A 17,739-nucleotide genomic window follows, 5' to 3' on the forward strand; every position below is an offset into this window, starting at 1 on the left:
TCCTCAGCCCGATGTCAGAGTTCAGGTTCTCCTCTGAGTCCAAGAGACAAGGAGAGGTGTGTTCTCAGAGTACTCCAGAGAAGCTTTGTTTATGGTTAATGTCTTTATTGGTCCGTGCTAATTGCTAATGCTTCTTTATTACTTGTTTTAGACCACAGATCAATCTAAAGCGTCCACACGGTCCTTCAAGAACAAAATGGGTAAGTGCATTATGTAAAGGCCATTTTCTGGAGGTTGATATGGAGTTGTGTTTTTGTAATAGATTTGAGTAAAAGTGCGCTGCCAAACTCAGACCTGTAGATGTGGCATGGGTGGAGAGGGTGAGCCGTGTTGGGGCTGTTATCTGACTGTGCCCTCTGTGCCCTGCTGTGCCACCCCCTGTGTTGCAGGGCTGCCCCTGTGCTCTTTGGGCATCATGAAAGATGCGTGGGAGCGCCTGCGCCAGTGCATCAGCCCCAGCACCACCATGTGCCCGGCTGGCCCGGGCTCGCCCATCCTGGGCCAAGTCTTCCACTTCCTGTGTGGCAGCCTGCTGCGCACCTCTGCCCTGGTGGAGAGGGACGCCGGGCTCCAGGCCGACCCCAAGGCCATCACCCTGGCCATGTCCCAGCAGCAGCAGAGGGCAGAGGTAAGACCCAGGCCTCCTCCACATGCACAAACACACACACATGTGCACAAACACACAAACACACACACATGTGCAAAAGCACACACGCACAGACCCAGCTTCCTCACAGACCCAGCGCTCCTCCACATTAGGGGAGGTCAAGAGCTCTGGGAGTTGACTGATTATTATTTCCATCTGATCTGTGTCGAGGACATGCAGATATATATCCTTTATGAAGCTCTTGGTGTTTCTCTTTTGGCTCTGTCATATCACTAATGCTGTGGTCCTGGTTTGATATATGTGCTTTATGAAGCTCTTGTGGTTTCTCTTTTGGCTCTGTCATATCACTAATGCTGTGGTCCTGGTTTGATATATGTGCTTTATGAAGCTCTTGTGGTTTCTTTGTTGGCTCTGACATATTGCTAATGCGAATGCTGTGGTCCTGGTTTGATATATGTGCTTTATGAAGCTCTTGTGGTTTCTCTTTTGGCTCTGTCATATCACTAATGCTGTGGTCCTGGTTTGATATATGTGCTTTATGAAGCTCTTGTGGTTTCTCTTTTGGCTCTGTCATATCACTAATGCTGTGGTCATGGTTTGATATATGTGCTTTATGAAGCTCTTGTGGTTTCTCTTTTGGCTCTGTCATATCACTAATGCTGTGGTCCTGGTTTGATAGGTGCGTCTGGAGGCCCTATGCCAGATCTCAACATTCCTACACGAGATGGAGGAGAAGAGCAGTGGTTCCACAGCGCCCCCACGCTTCCCTGGCCTCCTGCAGTCGGTACAGCTGCAATTCCTGTCAGGCTGCTTTGGTCTGGGGACCCCCACCTCAGGCAGCCTCTCCAGCCCCCCAGAGAAGCTGCAGCACTACACTGTAAGAACAACACTATGCTGATCCATCTGTGTTTGAATTAGCAATCATTGACTCCCCTTTATCTGTGTTCTTGGATGTATTTCTATATGTGTGTTTGATGCATTTGTAAAGCAGTTAACAAACCAATCAGGGACACCTACTTGCGTCTAGGGGTGACGGGCAAATACTTTAATATTACCCATAAGTACTTAACCTAGTGTCTCTGCAAAGGTGTGAAAGGTGCGTGTACAAGGCTAGAGAGACCCCAGCATACCTTTTAGTCCAACCCATGTTTTGACCCACTTGGTCAAACAGCACAGGCTCTATAGTAACGTGACCTATTATCCCGCGGGCCACCAAAATATCCGCTTAACAAATATGTTTTTATCAATATAAATATGGTTTAATGAATCAACCTTACATATTTCAGAAGTGACAGGTGTGTAGAACATGCACAAAGTCTTGTTTGACTCTCAGCAGGAACATTTCTTAACGTATTTTCCGATTTGTTTTGTACAGTCGCGAAATGGCAACAAAGTTGGCGACGACCTATTATCCCGCATTGATGTAAAATGCCGTTGGGAATCAAGCTCAACAAGAAAAAGAATTTACACCGAACGTCGCGAAATCAAAATTCTACTATTTGTATCAGGCTGGTTTGTACACGCAGTATTACAACACTATCTTATACACTTCAATACGCTGTATATGTGCAATTTTTGCTACAAAGCTAATTTAAATACCCTTTTTGGGCAGGGACTTAAGTTTTCCGAAATCTGCGATCCTGGATGACACCGAAATCAATATTAAGTAACGTGTACCAGCGCTTGCGGGATAATAGGTCGTGCGGGATAATAGGTCGGGCTACGATACAGTTCTGAAGTCATGAAACCAAAGTCCCAATTGAAAATCCAAAAAAAAAGTGCACTGAACCACAAATCCAAACGGGGGTCCGCAATGTCCACCGCAGGTCCCTGTAACCGCTCCAAATGATCCGCCAACCTAGGACTCACACCTGTTTCCTATATACCTTTCAAACAAATAAGATGCAAACCAGTGCCCCCTGGTGTATTGAGGGTGACTGTGTAAGTGTGCTGTCTGTTCACACACACCTGACTTCCTCACACGTGTGTGTGTTTGTGTTTTGTGTGCAGTCTGGGACGCAGTCGGCTCAGATGACCACTCAGAGGGAGCTGCAGGCTGCTGCTCACACCCTCTACCAGCAGCTGGTGCGTGTCCTTCGCCAGAAGGTGGCGCTAGAGAAGGAACAGACAGGTGAGCATGCAGGCATTCTGTCAGCATCTGCTAGTAGCCTCTTATCACCCTAAAAATAAAGAAAGTCATCTAGAGCATTTTAGTTGCATGTGATTGATGGCTTTGACCTCTGGTGTTTCTCAGGCGCCTACCAGCACCTCCTGCTGGCCACGGTGTTTGCCCTGAACTTCCACTACCAGCCGGTGGACCTGGTGGTGATGATCCGCAGCGGGCTGCTGGAGATCCTGTCCTGCCTGACGGACAGCACCTGCGTGCTGATGAACCAGCGCTGGCTGGCCGCCTCAGTCTCTGGCCACATGCTGCTGAGTGGAGCGGTCAAGCTGGCCAGCGCCCGCCTGCTGCAGATACTCGCCATCGCTGCCAGGTGAGGGGCACAGGCACACAGCCTGGCAGAGGGCAGACTAGGGTTACTGCTCTGTTCGGTGTTGTGTTTGAAAATGTGACAGCAGGGGAACTATGTGGCAGTGTTAACATGTTGTCAGGAAGTATGAAATTATGTTTACATGTTACCAAGAAGTTTCATGTGGCCTGTAAAATAACAACAACCTTGGTTGTGTTGTTTTCACATCTAGTGTTTGTGTGTTTTTGTGGATCTAGTTCTTATGAGGAAGCCCTGCCTCTGGAGGTGTCCCAGGCGCTGATGGACGTGATGTGTGAGCAGCTGCAGGGGCTCCTGCTCAGCGTCAGACAGCAGGAGGCGCTAGAGACCAGTGTGGTGGAGCACTCTGAGCCACACGCCAGCAGCATTAAGCACAGACTAGAGAGTAAGTCAGGAAACACAACCACAAGCACACAACAAGCTCCTTCAGGCCTCTGTTCTGATACTGCTGGTGTGGCCTGGGGGACAGACGCTCGCTGGCTGGATGTCAAAAGCCTTCATTAGGAAGACACTGAGCCCCAAATCTTCTGAAGAGCAGGTTTAGCCTCGGGTGGAAGAGCATGAGGCATTACACGTAAAGCTCTTTCAGACGCATTAGAGGTACTGGTTTGGTCTTCAGTATGACATCTGAAGTTGAACTGCACTTTTAGCTGATGTAGGAGTTCTGTGAATGAAAGTGTGTGCATATTGGGCTTTTTTTATGCTAGTGTGTGTTTTGAGATTGTGTGTGTGTGTGTGTGTGTGTGTGTGTGTGTGTGTCTGATGTGTGTGTGTTTGTGTGATTTCCATGATGCCAATTTTGTCTGCATGTATTAATGTGCTGCAGAGGTGGAGGCAGTGAGAAGCAGCAGGGTGGTGGAGTCCCAGCTTGCAGATTTCCTGGTCTTCTTGAGACGCATCCTGTCGCTACGGGTTACCAAAAGAGTCTCCACATTCATCAAGTGGATTGACCCGCTTATGACAATCATATCTTACAAGTGCACTGCAGGTAACCCAGTAACTTCTATCGGCAACATCATCATAGCATACTACGTTGTGGCCTAAATGCCAGTCCATTCATAAACCAGTTCTGTTAAGGTATCTGTATGCTAAAATATCATTGAAGAGCACCTGACTTTCATCTCCTAATGCGTGTGATGAAATGCAACCTCTATGGTGTGTGGTGTGTTTACAGGGAATCCCTGTCATCTCTTAATGCATGTGATGAAATTTAAACTCTATGGTGTGTAGTGTGTTTTCAGGGAATCCCTGTCATCTCTTAATGCGTGCGATGAAATGCAAACTCTATGGTGTGTGTGGTGTGTTTTCAGGGAATCCCTGTTTCCGGAACCTGCGAACAAAGCTGCTGGCCTTCCACATTCTGGAAGCATTGTTACCCGCCTGCTCTGAGCCCGTTCATGTGAAACAGGTGATGCCTACATCTGGAGAAATAGGCAGAAATTGCAATGTTCCAAAAATATTTTCAGTGTGAGGTTGAAATGGTCATAAGTGTGCAGAAATCCCAAAGATCTCCTTTCCACTTTCAGATTGTGGACCAACTATTTGGACTTTTGTCCACCTTTATGTGGGAAGAGCCTCTGGCTGTAAGGAAGACTCTAGATGCTCTCCCTGAGGGCTGCAAGAGGGTAGGTAACAGACAGTCCTTTTGCTATGACTTCTCATGACTGAGCTGGAACTTGTGTAAACACTGATGGTGATGGTGATGGTGTGTGTTTTTTTTTCCTGTAGGAAAGCATGAGTGAGGATGAGTGCATTCCTATTGGAGATTTCTCGTTTGACCCGCACAAGCTGACCTGCTGCTCCCTGGAGAGTGGGAACGTCCTGGCTCATGGAGCTGGAGGGAAGGGCTACGGCCTGGCTACCACCGCCATCACCTCTGGCTGCTTCATCTGGAAGGTACTGCACACAGGGCACGCCCTGATGGAGAGATTTCAACTCAATTGTATCCCAGCTGTACACATTTTGGTCTCAGATAGCTAGAGTGGTGGCATGACATGTTTGAGTTTAAGTGCCTTATGGACTTTCAAATGGCAAACTGCTGAAGTTATACAAGGTGTCTAAGTCTCAACATGCTGATCATCCATGAGAATGTTTTCAGTTAAGAAGCACATAAAACAAAAGTACAGGAAGAGTATTCTTCTCCGGTTGAGTCCATGTGAAGCACTGTATTCCATCCCACGTGTTCCTCTGCTTCTCCCCCTGCAGTTCTACATCACCAAAGAGAACAAGGGCAACGAGGGCACCTGCATAGGGGTGTCCCGCTGGCCCATCCGTGACTACAACCACCGCACCACCACGGACATGTGGCTGTACCGCGCCTACAGTGGAAGCCTCTACCACGGCGGGGAGCTGGGCCGCGCCCTGCCCTCCTTCACCCAGGGTGACACCATCACCTGCATCCTGGACATGGAGGCCCGCACCATCTCCTTTGCCAAGAACAACAAGGTCACTCCATGGCCTGGCTTGGCATAGTTACTTCCACCTTCCGCTGTGTGATATGTGTTGTTTAACGCTCACTCATCATGAATGTTTTACTTTACGTCAATGTTACAGTATTTGTTCTTAAATGGAATTTCTGTTTGCCATGCAGGAGCCCAAGTTGGCCTTTGAGGGAGTGGATGCCACTGAGCTCTACCCTTGCGTCCTCTTCTACAGCAGCAACCCTGGAGAGAAGGTCCGTCATGACCAACCACTGACAATCACACTTTAAAGCAGTCATTATTTGTTGCACAAATTAAATGTTCCACGTGTTACATAGACGTTCATATGAATGTGTCAGTTCCTTCAGGTTGCGTTACTGACAGCAGTATTCTGTCTATGAACACAGCTGAGTGTTATTGACACGCCCGTTGGCTCCCCCAGGTGTCTCTCTGTGACCTGCAGATGCGGGGCATGCCCAGTGACCTGCTGGCTGGGGAGCCCCTGTGCAGCCCCCGGGCTACGGTCCTCCTGGAGGCCACGGTCCAGCTGCTGAGACGCCTGCACCAGTGCGAGGGCTGGACCACCCACATCAACCAGCACATGCAGGCTCGCCTGGAGCTCATCGCCCCCCTGCTCAGAGATGGAGGCTCCCACAGACAAGGTCAGGAACGCTCACTATGCAACATACCAGCTTATATTCATCCAGTGACCACGAGGGTAGGGAATCAAAGAATACAGACCCATATCAAATCAAATTCAAATCAAACTTTATTTGTACGGTCATTTCCAGAGATAAATGAACAGGAAATGATGTACTAACCACACTGGCACCGGAAAGGGCTGCTCAGTACGGTTATCGTCAAACTGAGAGACAGCAGCTGCTACACTTGTAAAGAGAGACAGATTTTCCAGATAAATAAACAGGAATGACGTACTAACCACACTTTGCAGTTATATTGTAAATAACTGGTCAAAGCTTTCTAGCTGTAGAGCTTTTGGTATATTAAAACTAAATGAATAATTTTCACACCTGGTTGTATTTTTTGTATCTTGAAGAGCAATATGGTAGTTAGTCCAAGTCCTGTTTTTAAACAATGCATTTCATTATAAATTTGTTTGGTGGTTGTGAAGAATGAATAAATGAATGGACTGTGTTCTGTCCTCTGTCCTGCACAGGCCACAGCCCCAAGGGCCCAGAGGAGGGTTCGGATCAAGAGCGTGGCGGCCCAGAGAGTGGAGGGTCCACGGGCCGGGTCGTAGAAATGGTGACGGGCCCTGCGGGGCTCACTGAGGCCCAGCTGAACTCTCTGTGCACCGAGGTGTGGCCGGTGCTGGCTCTGATCGGCGGGGTGGACAGCGGGCTGAGAGCAGGAGGGGTCTGCCTGCACAAACCCAGCGGACGCAGGGCCACACTGCTGGGGGTGCTCAAAGAGGGCAGTCCTCTAGCCAAGCTCCAGTGGGAGGAGGCTGATCTCACTGTCAGGTACCAGACACCTGCACAAACACACACAGATTTTGATCAGATATGAAAAGAATATGTTAGATTATTATTATACATGTTTTAACATGCAGAACTCACTGTAGTAATGTGTTGTGACTTTCTAGGCTTAAAGTCTGTCTTATTTCCATGAGTGCAACCCTTTGTCATCTCTGATAGTTAGATCTGGTCTGAAGCTTCCTTTCTTTTCTGCATGTCTGTCGTCCCTTTCCCCCTGTTAATTTTTCTGTCTTGTCCATTTGTTTCACTTTTCTCATTCATTCTTTTCATCTCTGTTCTTGTGTTCTCTTTTCTCCCATTTCTTTTTAAACTCCATTCTTTCGTTTCGTTTTTTTTCCTCCACCCTTATCTCTTTCTCCGTGTATCACACCTCTCTGATGGCACTAACCAAAAGCTCCCTGAATTCTTGGTCACCCAGCGACACGCCGCTCTCCTCCCTGGAGCCGTGTGATGTGCCGCAGCTGGACGTCTCCCTGCTCCGTGGCCTGCGCCCCGCCGTGCTGCTGGACCTGCTGCTGCTCACCGGCCTGCTGGAGGAGCCCGAGGGGCCCGGGGCCCTGCGCAGGGGCCGCGCTGAACTGGAGCCTGCTGTGCAGCGCAGCGAGATGGAGCGCCGCCTGGATGAGGACATTGCCCGTGTCATGCAGGACGAGGAGGAGACCCAGCCGCCCCCTGCTGCGCCCAGGGAGGGAGAGGAGACGGCGGGGGAGGAGGGGGCCAAACCGCAGGACGAGCCTCCAGAGCAGAAGGCCTCCCCGAAAACCCCCAAACCTCCAGGAACGGAGGGGGAATCCAGCGCCCTAGTCCCTGTCCAGTCTCACCAGCTGGCTCGCCCCGACCTCTTCACCCTGGAGCTCCGTGCCGTACGCCTCTCTTACCTCCTCCTGGGCGCCCTCAAGTCGCTCGCGGTCATCCTCGGCAGTGGCAGGCTGGCCGACCAGCTCCTGGTGCCGCCACGGCCGGACACATCTTCATCTGCGGGGCCTTCGTCTGGAGCCGAGCCCACCCAGAGCCCCGGGCCTGCGGAGGAAGGGCCTGAGCTGCGCTCCGTCCTGCAGTTTGTGGTGCGGAGCATGGTGAAGTGGGCCGTGCGACCGTGTCCCATCAAGCACCCCGTGGCCCTGGCAGACCTAGAGAGGGCACAGGTCATGATCTACAAGGGCGTCCTCAACAGGCTGCATCAGGATGGCAGCAGTAAAGACCATAGAGGTATGGGGAGAGGTGGAGGTAATTGCATGGCCCAGTGGCGTTGTGTTTTTGTCGTTGTTGAACCTGTTTTCTATGGCAGTGGTGCATAATTGATGATCACATTCTTCTCTGTAGTATACATCCTTTGTATGAATAGGGTAGTGGAATGAAGTAAGTAGGATACTCTTAAGTATGTAAATGGTCGGTGTTCCTGACGTCAGGATGTTTTTTCCTGTTGTTTAGATGTGGCGCTGCATTCTGCCTCTCAGCCCGTGTCCAAATCCTCCAGCTCAGTTTCACTCTACAGCAACGGCTCCGACGGCACGGCCGCCTTCGGCCAATCAGCTTCCTCCTCCACCAACGACTTGGCCAACTCCCTGTTGACCGCATTGCAGGCAGACGGCCTGGAGAACTTTAACCCTTTCCTGCCCATCAACTTGCTGCAGTGAGTCCAAGCTAAATACGCCTCCGTCTCTGTTCTGTGTGCTCATCTAACCTTTACAGGCTTTATAGTGACCAGCCCTGACATTTTACGTACACTCTGCACTCTTTTTATATCATTTGCATTGCATATTTGATTTTCTCAATATTTAGTATTAGGTCTTAGGTTCAGATATTGGGCCTTTCCAAATAAGTAGTCAGTCAGCCACAACATCCCCATAGTCATGCACGCACGCACTGACGCACATCCATACATGCATACATCTCTGACGTCCCCGGGATGTTCTTGCTCCAGATCCGTGTCAGTAGGCCAAACCGCCGAGACTCAGACTGTGAGTGAGAAGCCAGGTGAGTGAATGAGTTAGGTGTGTGTGTGTGTGTGTGTGTGTGTGTGTGTGTATGTGTGTGTGCACGGACACTAATGCGACAGCTTGGGCTGTTTTACCTGCCTGCCTGGCTACCTGCTGGCATCTGGCCATGGCATCAGAGGAGGGGCAGACCCGCAGCTACACCATCATTCTACACCTGACCTGCCACACGATGACAGGCTCCAGTCTCTCCCCCTCTCTTCTCTCCCTTCTTTAAACACCTCCTTCATTCTCTCCTAGAAGTATGGCTGATGCTGCATTATGTATGGTATAGCCACTCTCCAATGCTTGTGACAATATACGACTTTTATTTCAAGCCTAAAATTGTTATTTGTGAACCAAATATAACCATAGCTTATGGGAAGCATTTCGTAGTGGATAAAAGGGTATCTTTCTCATATGCCATTAGACATACTCACTAAATGCTGTGAAAAGGTTAGGTTCTTATGTTCTCAATTCACCCAGGTTAAGTATGGCCTCCTGAAGGTCCATAAGGTTACTGTCCTCTCTCTCTCGCGCTCTCTCTCGCGCTCTCTCTCTCTCTCTCTCTCTCTCTCTCTCTCTCTCTCTCTCTCTCTCTCTCTCTCTCTCTCACTGGTGAGCACGAGCCTAGCACTGTGTGTGTGTGCATTGGCTTATTACAGGCGGATGGTTCTAGCTCGCTTCCCCACACTGGCAGGGCTGGTCCATAACCCCACGCTGCCCCCAGGCCTCAGCCTGGCCAGCTCTGCTTCCTGCGAGGGCTTCACCGAGCAGCAGACCAGCTTTCTGGAGCCCTGCGGACAGACCCGCACGCCCATGGGTAAGACACACGAGAGAGAGAGAGAGAGAGAGAGAGACGAGAGAAAAGAGGGAGAGAGGAGTGGAGAAATAAAAGTTCCATAACAAGCTGTACTGGCTTCTAAAGGAGGTAGATGGCTTCAGCATGGAAACAAAAGCTGCCTTCTTGGGTGCAATGCTTAATGGGTCTCCCAGGCCTTGTGGTCGGCTGTCTTGAAGGCAATGTGTTTTTGATGTTTCTGCAGTGTTTGTGTCGTGTGTTTTGGGTTGTTTTGAGGTGTAATTGCTTCAGTTGCATGAGGTTGCAGTTAGCACTCACTCTGGCATCTCTTTTACAGCACCATGCAAACCCTTTCTGTTGTCCTGTTTAATTTGCCCTTTATTCCACCTGTGCTGTTTGCACCATGTCTGACAAGAAAGTTGATCTTTCAGGAGTAACAGGAATAATGTATTGCTAAATATTTTGTATATAGTAGCATTACTATATCGGTAGTATTTCTTAGCAAAAGCATAAATACCTGGCCTAAATAGCATTAGTGGTTAGCATGAGCATTAGTGCCATATTCATCATCAGTGAACAGTAGTATGTTTCTAAGTCTGAGATCGCTCTTTTTTTTATCTGTTGTTTTCAACTTGTTTCTGTTCTGGTAATGATTGATCTGTCTGTTCTCCCTTGCCACTCCAGAGCGTCCTCAAATGTTTGTCCCCGTTCGCTTGCTAGAAATGGGCTTCTCCATGAGGCATATCTACAAGGCCATGGAGGCGGCAGGTACTCTAGCCAGTTCCCGCTCTTCTGACCACTCAGCTCCCTGATAGTGTCTAGCTTCCTTTAGTGTCTCCCCCCCCCACCCCACCCCATCTAAAGCAGCACGCGTGGAGAACTGTCCCAGAGAGGTTGCTGTCCATTAGAGAAATATGTGTTTTAAAACATGCAGATGTCCTTAGACCAAACGGTGGAGTAATAGCCTGAGTTTCCTATTCAGTCGTCATGAGGCCATGGTTGTGTGTAGTCCATCACTGTGGAGAGGAGTGTTGTGTTGTGGCTCGCTCTGCCTGCCACCCATCACCGCTTGTGCTACGTCACCTCACGTCCCCCTCCTCTCACTTCAGCTCATCCCGTCACTCCATCACACGCGGACATCATCTGTGTCAGTTGGGTGCCTTGTGTTGGGGGGAGAGCTCTTTCTAATGGCCATTTAGCCACACTAATCTCTCCATGCCATCTCCCATTGCTTTCTGGCCAGATGACCCCTTCATTACTTCATATCATTTGATTTAGGGTCCTTAAGCAACGCACATTTCAGTTGTCCTCCATAGACCTGTCTGAGGTGATCAGATGTACAAGGGGTTTCTAGTCAGAAGTGTAGACACAATCTGGACAGTCCTGATTGGTCCATTCTAACCTCCTTGATTGGTTCAAATTGGTTGTAAGTGTTTAGTGGAAACTACTCAAATGTGTGATGCTTGAGGTCTCCAGGAGAGAATCCCTGCATTGAGTGAGAGGCTCTAACATGCTCACAGTTTTTCACTGGCTGTGTGTGTGTGTGTGTGTGTGTGTGTGTGTGTGTGTGTGTGTGTGTGTGTGTGTGTGTGTGTGTGTGTGTGTGTGTGTGTGTGTGTGTGTGTGTGTGTGTGATATCTCTCACTTTGACCCCACTCTGGTGTATCCCACAGGAGTGACGGGCGAGGTGGACTCGCGCACCATCGAGGTCCTGGCGAGCTGGATGCTGGAGCACCCTCTGGCCGACGAGCCGCAGGCAGGAGACGGTTCATCTGCTGTGGGGGCGGTGGACACGCCCTCCCCAGAGGGACCAGAGACGGTGCAGTGTCCCGAGTCTTCAGCCCCACTAAACCTGCAGGAGAGCAGGGAGCCCAGCGAGAGGTGAGGGACCACTCATGCATTCACACTTCCTCTCCCAACACACAAGCTCATTGGCATGCACACACACACACACACACACACACACACACACACACACACACACACAAATATGCACCATACATAATCTGTGTGATCACAAATGTAAAACTGTGTATGCATCATTGTGCCTGTGTGTGTGTGTGTGTGTGTGTGTGTGTGTGTGTGTGTGTGTGTGTGTGTGTGTGCAGTCTTTTGGCTGGCCTTGACCTGGTGGAGAGGGAGAACTTTTTGGATGTGCACCTCACCCGTAACAGGCCACCACCTGCCCGCCGCCAGAGGTCCAGCCTAGGCCAACGAACCTCCTTCAGGAGAGCAGGTAGAGTCAAGAACATTCAGCACAGCATTGATGTGTTTGTTTGTTTGTACTTTGCATCTTGCAATATGAGAAACGTCCTTGTAGAAATCTTAGCTGTGTGCCTCATGAATTCTCTCTCACTTTCCATCAGATTCTCCATCGCCCAATCCGCTGCCTGCGCTGTATAGGCACGATGTGGGCGTGGCCGAGTGGCCAGAGCGTGCAGAGACGCACCCATTCGCCGCCGAGGAGGAGTCGGAGCTGGGCTACATGGACGACTCCTACCAGGAGGAGCCCTATGAGGAGCTGCTGAGTCCAGAGTTCATCAGCTCCGAGAGGGACACCTTGTGGATGGTGGAGGTACAGCAGGTCTATACAGCTCCATTACGTTAGGCCTGCTCTGTGCCTCTGATAAACATTACAACATGAAGTGTCATGCAGCCATGTGGCTCTCCTCAGTAACATGGTTTATAATACATGCATACAGAAATTATCATAGAGTTCTTCACACACACAAAAAAACACGTAGAAAAGAAATGGCTCTTTTTGGACCATAGTTACAGTGGGGAAAATAAGTATTTCAACCCCTTGCGATTTCACAAGTTTGGCCACTTGCAAAGAAATGTGTGATCTATAATTGTAATGGTAGGTGTATATTAACAGTGAGAAACAGAATATCAACAAAAAAATCCAGAAAAATGCATTTTATAACATTTATGACTTTATTTGCATTTGATGCAAAAAATAAGTATTTGAACCCCCAAAACTGACTGACAAAAATGACTTAGTACTTGGTGGAATAACCCTTATTGGCAAGCACAGACGTCAGACGTTTCTTGTAGTTGGTCACCAGGTTTACAAACATCTCAGGAGGGATTTTGGTCCACTCCTCTTTCCAGATCCTCTCCAAATCTTTAAGGTTGTGTTTTCAATGGGAGGGAATGAGGGAATGAGGTTCAAGCCCAATATTCCACGTTACATGGCCTCATCCACAGTCCCCTTGATGCGGTGGAGTCGTCCTGTACCCTTGGCAGAGAAACAGCCCCAAAGCATAATGTTTCCACCTCCATGCTTGATGGTGGGTATGATGTACTCTTGGGGTCATATTCAGCATCCCCCCCCCCCTGTCAAACACGGCAAGTCGAGTTGATGCCAAATAGCTTGATTTTGGTATCATCTGACCACATTCTGTCTCCCAATCCTCCCTAGAATCATTCAAGTGTGCAATGGTAAACTTCAGATGGCCCTGTACATGCGCTTCCTTGAGCAGGGGGACCTTGCGAGTGCTGCAGTACTTCAAAAAATTACGGCGTGGTGTGTTGCCAATGGTTTTCTTGGTGACTCTGGTCCCAGCTGCCTTGAGATCATTCACAAGCTCCCCCTGTGTAGTTCTGGGGTTATTCTGCACCTTTCGAATGATCACTGATTCCGCACGAGGGGATATCTTGCATGGAGCCCCAGACCTAGAGCGGGTGACAGTTGTTTGGTGTTGCTTCCATTTATGAATAATCGCACCAATAGTTATCTGCTTCTCACCAAGCTGCTTGCCGGTGGTTTTGTAGCCCATTCCAGCCTTGTGCAGGTCTACAATCTTATCTCTGACGTCTTGCCCATGGTGGTGAGGTTGAAGGTGTGAAGTATGATTCTTTGGACAGGTTTCTTTTATACAGGTCACCAGTTGAGATCAGGTATACCTTGTTAGACCTAATGAGGACTAATCTGTGTGCTTTTTGGGCACATAACTGGCCATTGGGAGCCAGAATTCTTGCTGTTTGTTTGGGGGTTCAAATACTTATTTTTTGCATCAAATGCAAATAAAGTCATAAATCTTATAAAATGCAGTTTTCTGGATTTTTTTGTTGATATTCTGTTTCTCACTGTTAAAATACACCTACCATTAAAATTCTAGATCACACATTTCTTTGCAAGTAGCCAAACTTGTGAAGTCGGCAGGGGTTCAAATACTTATTTTCCCCACTGTATGTTATGTTTTATGTTTCCATTTCATCCTTACTGACCGCTAGACGGTGCTTTCAAGCACTGGATGATCCATCTCCCGCACGCGCAGGTCGAGTGTTTTACCAACAATGTCACATCGTGACCCCCCGATGACCCCCGGATAGTTCATATCTTCCGGTGGGGTCAGGGGAACTGTTCCCTTTCATCTTCTCGCTCGCAGGTAGTTGGTGTGTTGATAAGAAGCTAAGGAAGCTAAGGCTGAATTAAGTGCTTAATCTTGTTCCGTGCTGTTGGCCTTGCGACACTGTCGGAGCTGCGGACATTCTCGCCCTCCAGAGGGCGCACTGATCGTTTGGATAAGTACTTTGGTATTTTCTTAATTTATTGCTGGTTGCAACTATTGGCATCGCCTGCGCGTGCCAATAGGTATGCGAGGCCGTAATTAATTCTGTTGTGGTTTAGGTAGCGTATTCGCCCCTTCCCACCACTTAGGCAGTTAAATTACGTTGCCTAACCAGCTGTTGCCGCTAAAAAGTGTTTGGTATCGTGTTGACGGCTGCGTGCTCGCCCCCTCTCCCACCTTTCATTTGTGTTTGCGGATTACTACGTTACTAGCGCAGTTAACAAATCCCCTAGGGGAATTACTTGTGTTTGATAATCGTGGTGACGGCTGCGTGTTCGCCCCCTCTCCCACCATTCATTGTGTTGCGTTTACTACCTACTGGTGTTGTAGTTCGCTCCTTTTACCAGCGCTCATAGAAACGCAGTTACAATTCCCTAGGGGGATTACTTGCGTATACTGAATGCCTACGATAGCCTTGGTAATTCAAATCTGTCTTTAGCCCACTCCGGCGCTCTAATGCGAAATTAGATCATCATTGAATACATTTTCAAATCGCTGGTGTGTTTGGTGATTGGTGAAGGCTTGCGTGTCCGCCCCCTCTCCCACCGTTCATACTACACTGTTGTGTTATTGCGATTGTTACGCTACCCCCACTGGCCCAGTCTAGCGGTGGAGTTGGCAGTAGATTGCTATATTGTGGCTTAAAAGATTTCATTGTCATAGTGGTTGTCCCACACCCATAGCCGCTGGCAAGGACGCGCTTTCGCTTCTTCTTCCAGTGCTCAGAGGAAACGCAATTGCAATTCCGCTAGCTGAATTACTTGCGCATGGTGAAGGCCTATGCGACTACAGTTAACTGTATTTTCTTCAGTGTTTGCTTTAGCCCACTTGACAAGCCGCTGGTTTACCACACCAGCGACCAGGGTTCGCAACCCACATCCGGCGCCCTCACTCAAACCTGAACTCACGATTGAATTCATTTTCAAGTCGCTGGTTTACCACGCCAGCGACCCGGGTTCGCATTCCCGCCTCCAGCGCCCTGGCACTAAATTGAATCCTCAATTGAATTGAGTCAGATTCATTAAACTAGGCAATTGTTATAGGCGACTGCACCTCACATTTTTCTCCCTGCAATATTTGTGGGAGAGCCCAGTATTTATACTGTTGTTTCAGTTCATTGTGTGTGGCCATCCTCTCCTGGTGAAGGCAGTGTGCTTGCTCCCCGCTCCCAGCACAGGTGTGGTCTGTATCAACCAGTCGATCAATTCAATTATATAGTGCTTCTCTAAATACTCGAAGAAACTTTACTGAGTAGTCTGGCCTAGGCCATACATTCAGACAGTCATACCAGTGGTGGTAAGCTACATCAGTAGCCACAGCTGCCCTAGGGCAGACTGATGGAAGCGTGACAGCCAGTCGGCGCCAAAGGCCCCTCCGACCCACCACCAACGTTCATTCAGTTCATACCATGTTATGCATGTATTTGTAGTTGTTGGCCTGCAAATATTTGTCAGTGATGGCAGCGGTTCCTGCCTCCCTCACCCGGCATCTATTCTGCACTGTGTAACCCAATGAGGGTGGCCATCCCCCTCTCCTGGTGAGGGTAGTGCTCTCGCTCCCCGCTCCCAGCACAGGTGTGGTTTGTAATTGTTGGCATGAGAATATTGGTCGTTGAGGGCAGCGGTTCCTGCCTCCCTCTCCCGGCATCTAGTCTACACTGTGTAGCTCGTTGTGCGTGGCTATCCACCCTCTCCGGGTGAAGGTAGTGCTCTCGCTCCCCGCTCCCAGCACAGGTGTGGTTTGCAGTTTGGCCTGCAAATATTTTGTCGGTGAAGGCAGCGGTTCCTGCCTCCCTCTCCCAGCATCTATTCTGCATCTCTATCTATGCTATATTTATTCTGATTAACCCATTGAGTTGGCTATTCCCCTCTCCTGGTGAGGGCACTGTAGCCTGGTGACACCAGCCTACGTATTTTCGCCTGAATTGATTTCAAGCTCATACTCAGTCTGGCCAGACCCCGTTGACAATCGTTTCCAGGCTTCAAAATCCAGTCGCACCAATCAGCGAACAGTTCAGAGCTGTGACGCAAAACTCGCCTTGGAGGAAGAAACACGAAAAGCTATCGGAAAAGTTGTCTCAACACTCGAGAACATCAGAAAATTAAAAGGAGAACAAGAGTATTGTCTTGTAAGTTTTATGATTGGAAAGGACGTCGTAGCTCTTCTCCCAACTGGCTTTGGGAAGAGTTTAATCTACCGAATGCTTACCAAACGTTGCTGATTGGTTAAGGGAACTCCAATGATTTTAAACCTCAGGCTAAGCACCCGCCCATCTCGGAAACGAAAATGCATGGGGTTAGGCCAGACTGATTGACGGAAAGAAATGGAGTCACAGGCTGGTAATGGCCAGGCTAAGGGCACTGCTCTGGCTCCCCGCTCCAAGCACAGATGTGGTTTGTAGTTTGGCCTGCAGGTATTTTGTCGGTGACGGCAGCGGTTCCTGCCTCCCTCTCCCGGCATCTGCTCTGCACCGTGTAATTTGTTGTGTGTGGCCATCCACCCTCTCCTGGTGAAGGTAGTGCTCTCTCTCCCCGCTCCCAGCACAGGTGTGGCTTGTAGCTTGGCCTGCAAATATTTTGTCGGTGAAGGCAGCGGTTCCTGCCTCCTTCTCCCGGCATCTATTCTGCATCTACAGTACTGTGCAAAAGTTTTAGGCAGGTGTGAAAAAATGCTGTAAACTAAGAATGCTTTCAAAAATGGAAGTGTTAACAGTTTATTTTCATCAATTCTTCATAAATTAACAAAATGCAGTGAAGGAACAGAAGAAAATTCTAAATTAAATCAAAATTTGGTGTGACCACCCTTTGCCTTCAAAATAGCATAAATTTTCCAGATACACTTGCGCACAGTTTTTGAAGGAACTCGGCTGGTAAATTGTTCCAAACATCTTGGAGAACTAACCACAGATCTTCTGTGGATGTAGGCTTCCTAAAATTCTTCTGTCTGTTCATGTAAACCCAGACAGACTCGATGATGTAGAGATCAGGGCTCTGTGGGGGTCATACCATCACTTGCAGGACTTTCTGTTCTTCTTTAAGCTGAAGATAGTTGTTAATGACATTGGCTGTATGTTTGGGGTTATGTTCCTGCTGCAGAATACATTTGGTGCCAATCATACGCCTCCCTGATGGTATTGCATGATGGATTAGTATCTGCCTGTATTTCTCAGCATTGAAGACTCCATTCATCCTGACCAAATTTCCAACTCCACTTGCAGAAATGCAGCCCCAAACTGGAAAGGAACCTCTACCATGCTTCACTGTTGCCTGCAGACTCTCATTATTGTACCTCTCTCCAGCCCTTCGGCGAACAAACTGTCTTCTTCTACAGCCAAATATTTCTAATTTT

At 48.8% G+C, this 17,739-nt stretch overlaps 1 protein-coding gene across 7 annotated transcripts in view; it reads left to right on the forward strand.

Moving 5' to 3' along the window:
* The window catches only part of LOC308371943 (putative E3 ubiquitin-protein ligase HERC1), a 75,954-nt gene that overhangs the window by 29,040 nt on the left and 29,175 nt on the right, over positions 1–17,739 (forward strand). For 3 of the 7 annotated variants that reach the window (XM_080846995.1, XM_080846996.1, XM_080846998.1), the window contains exons 24-45: positions 1–56; positions 152–200; positions 390–628; positions 1,287–1,484; positions 2,618–2,738; positions 2,862–3,102; positions 3,336–3,502; positions 3,944–4,105; positions 4,428–4,525; positions 4,644–4,742; positions 4,846–5,013; positions 5,323–5,562; positions 5,708–5,791; positions 5,980–6,199; positions 6,715–7,021; positions 7,431–8,245; positions 8,468–8,669; positions 8,961–9,013; positions 10,499–10,582; positions 11,488–11,695; positions 11,923–12,050; positions 12,181–12,398. The exon at positions 1–56 is cut by the window's left edge and continues 32 nt beyond it. In XM_080846995.1, coding sequence (XP_080703121.1) covers positions 1–56; positions 152–200; positions 390–628; positions 1,287–1,484; positions 2,618–2,738; positions 2,862–3,102; positions 3,336–3,502; positions 3,944–4,105; positions 4,428–4,525; positions 4,644–4,742; positions 4,846–5,013; positions 5,323–5,562; positions 5,708–5,791; positions 5,980–6,199; positions 6,715–7,021; positions 7,431–8,245; positions 8,468–8,669; positions 8,961–9,013; positions 10,499–10,582; positions 11,488–11,695; positions 11,923–12,050; positions 12,181–12,398 — 4,157 coding nt within the window. The remainder of the gene's footprint in view (positions 57–151; positions 201–389; positions 629–1,286; positions 1,485–2,617; positions 2,739–2,861; positions 3,103–3,335; positions 3,503–3,943; positions 4,106–4,427; positions 4,526–4,643; positions 4,743–4,845; positions 5,014–5,322; positions 5,563–5,707; positions 5,792–5,979; positions 6,200–6,714; positions 7,022–7,430; positions 8,246–8,467; positions 8,670–8,960; positions 9,014–10,498; positions 10,583–11,487; positions 11,696–11,922; positions 12,051–12,180; positions 12,399–17,739) is intronic. The other 4 variants (XM_080846997.1, XM_080846999.1, XM_080847000.1 and 1 more) reach the window with 4 other exon arrangements.

Source organism: Sprattus sprattus (genome assembly GCF_963457725.1).
Source record: "Sprattus sprattus genome assembly, chromosome: 11".
Lineage (NCBI taxonomy): Eukaryota > Metazoa > Chordata > Actinopteri > Clupeiformes > Clupeidae > Sprattus > Sprattus sprattus.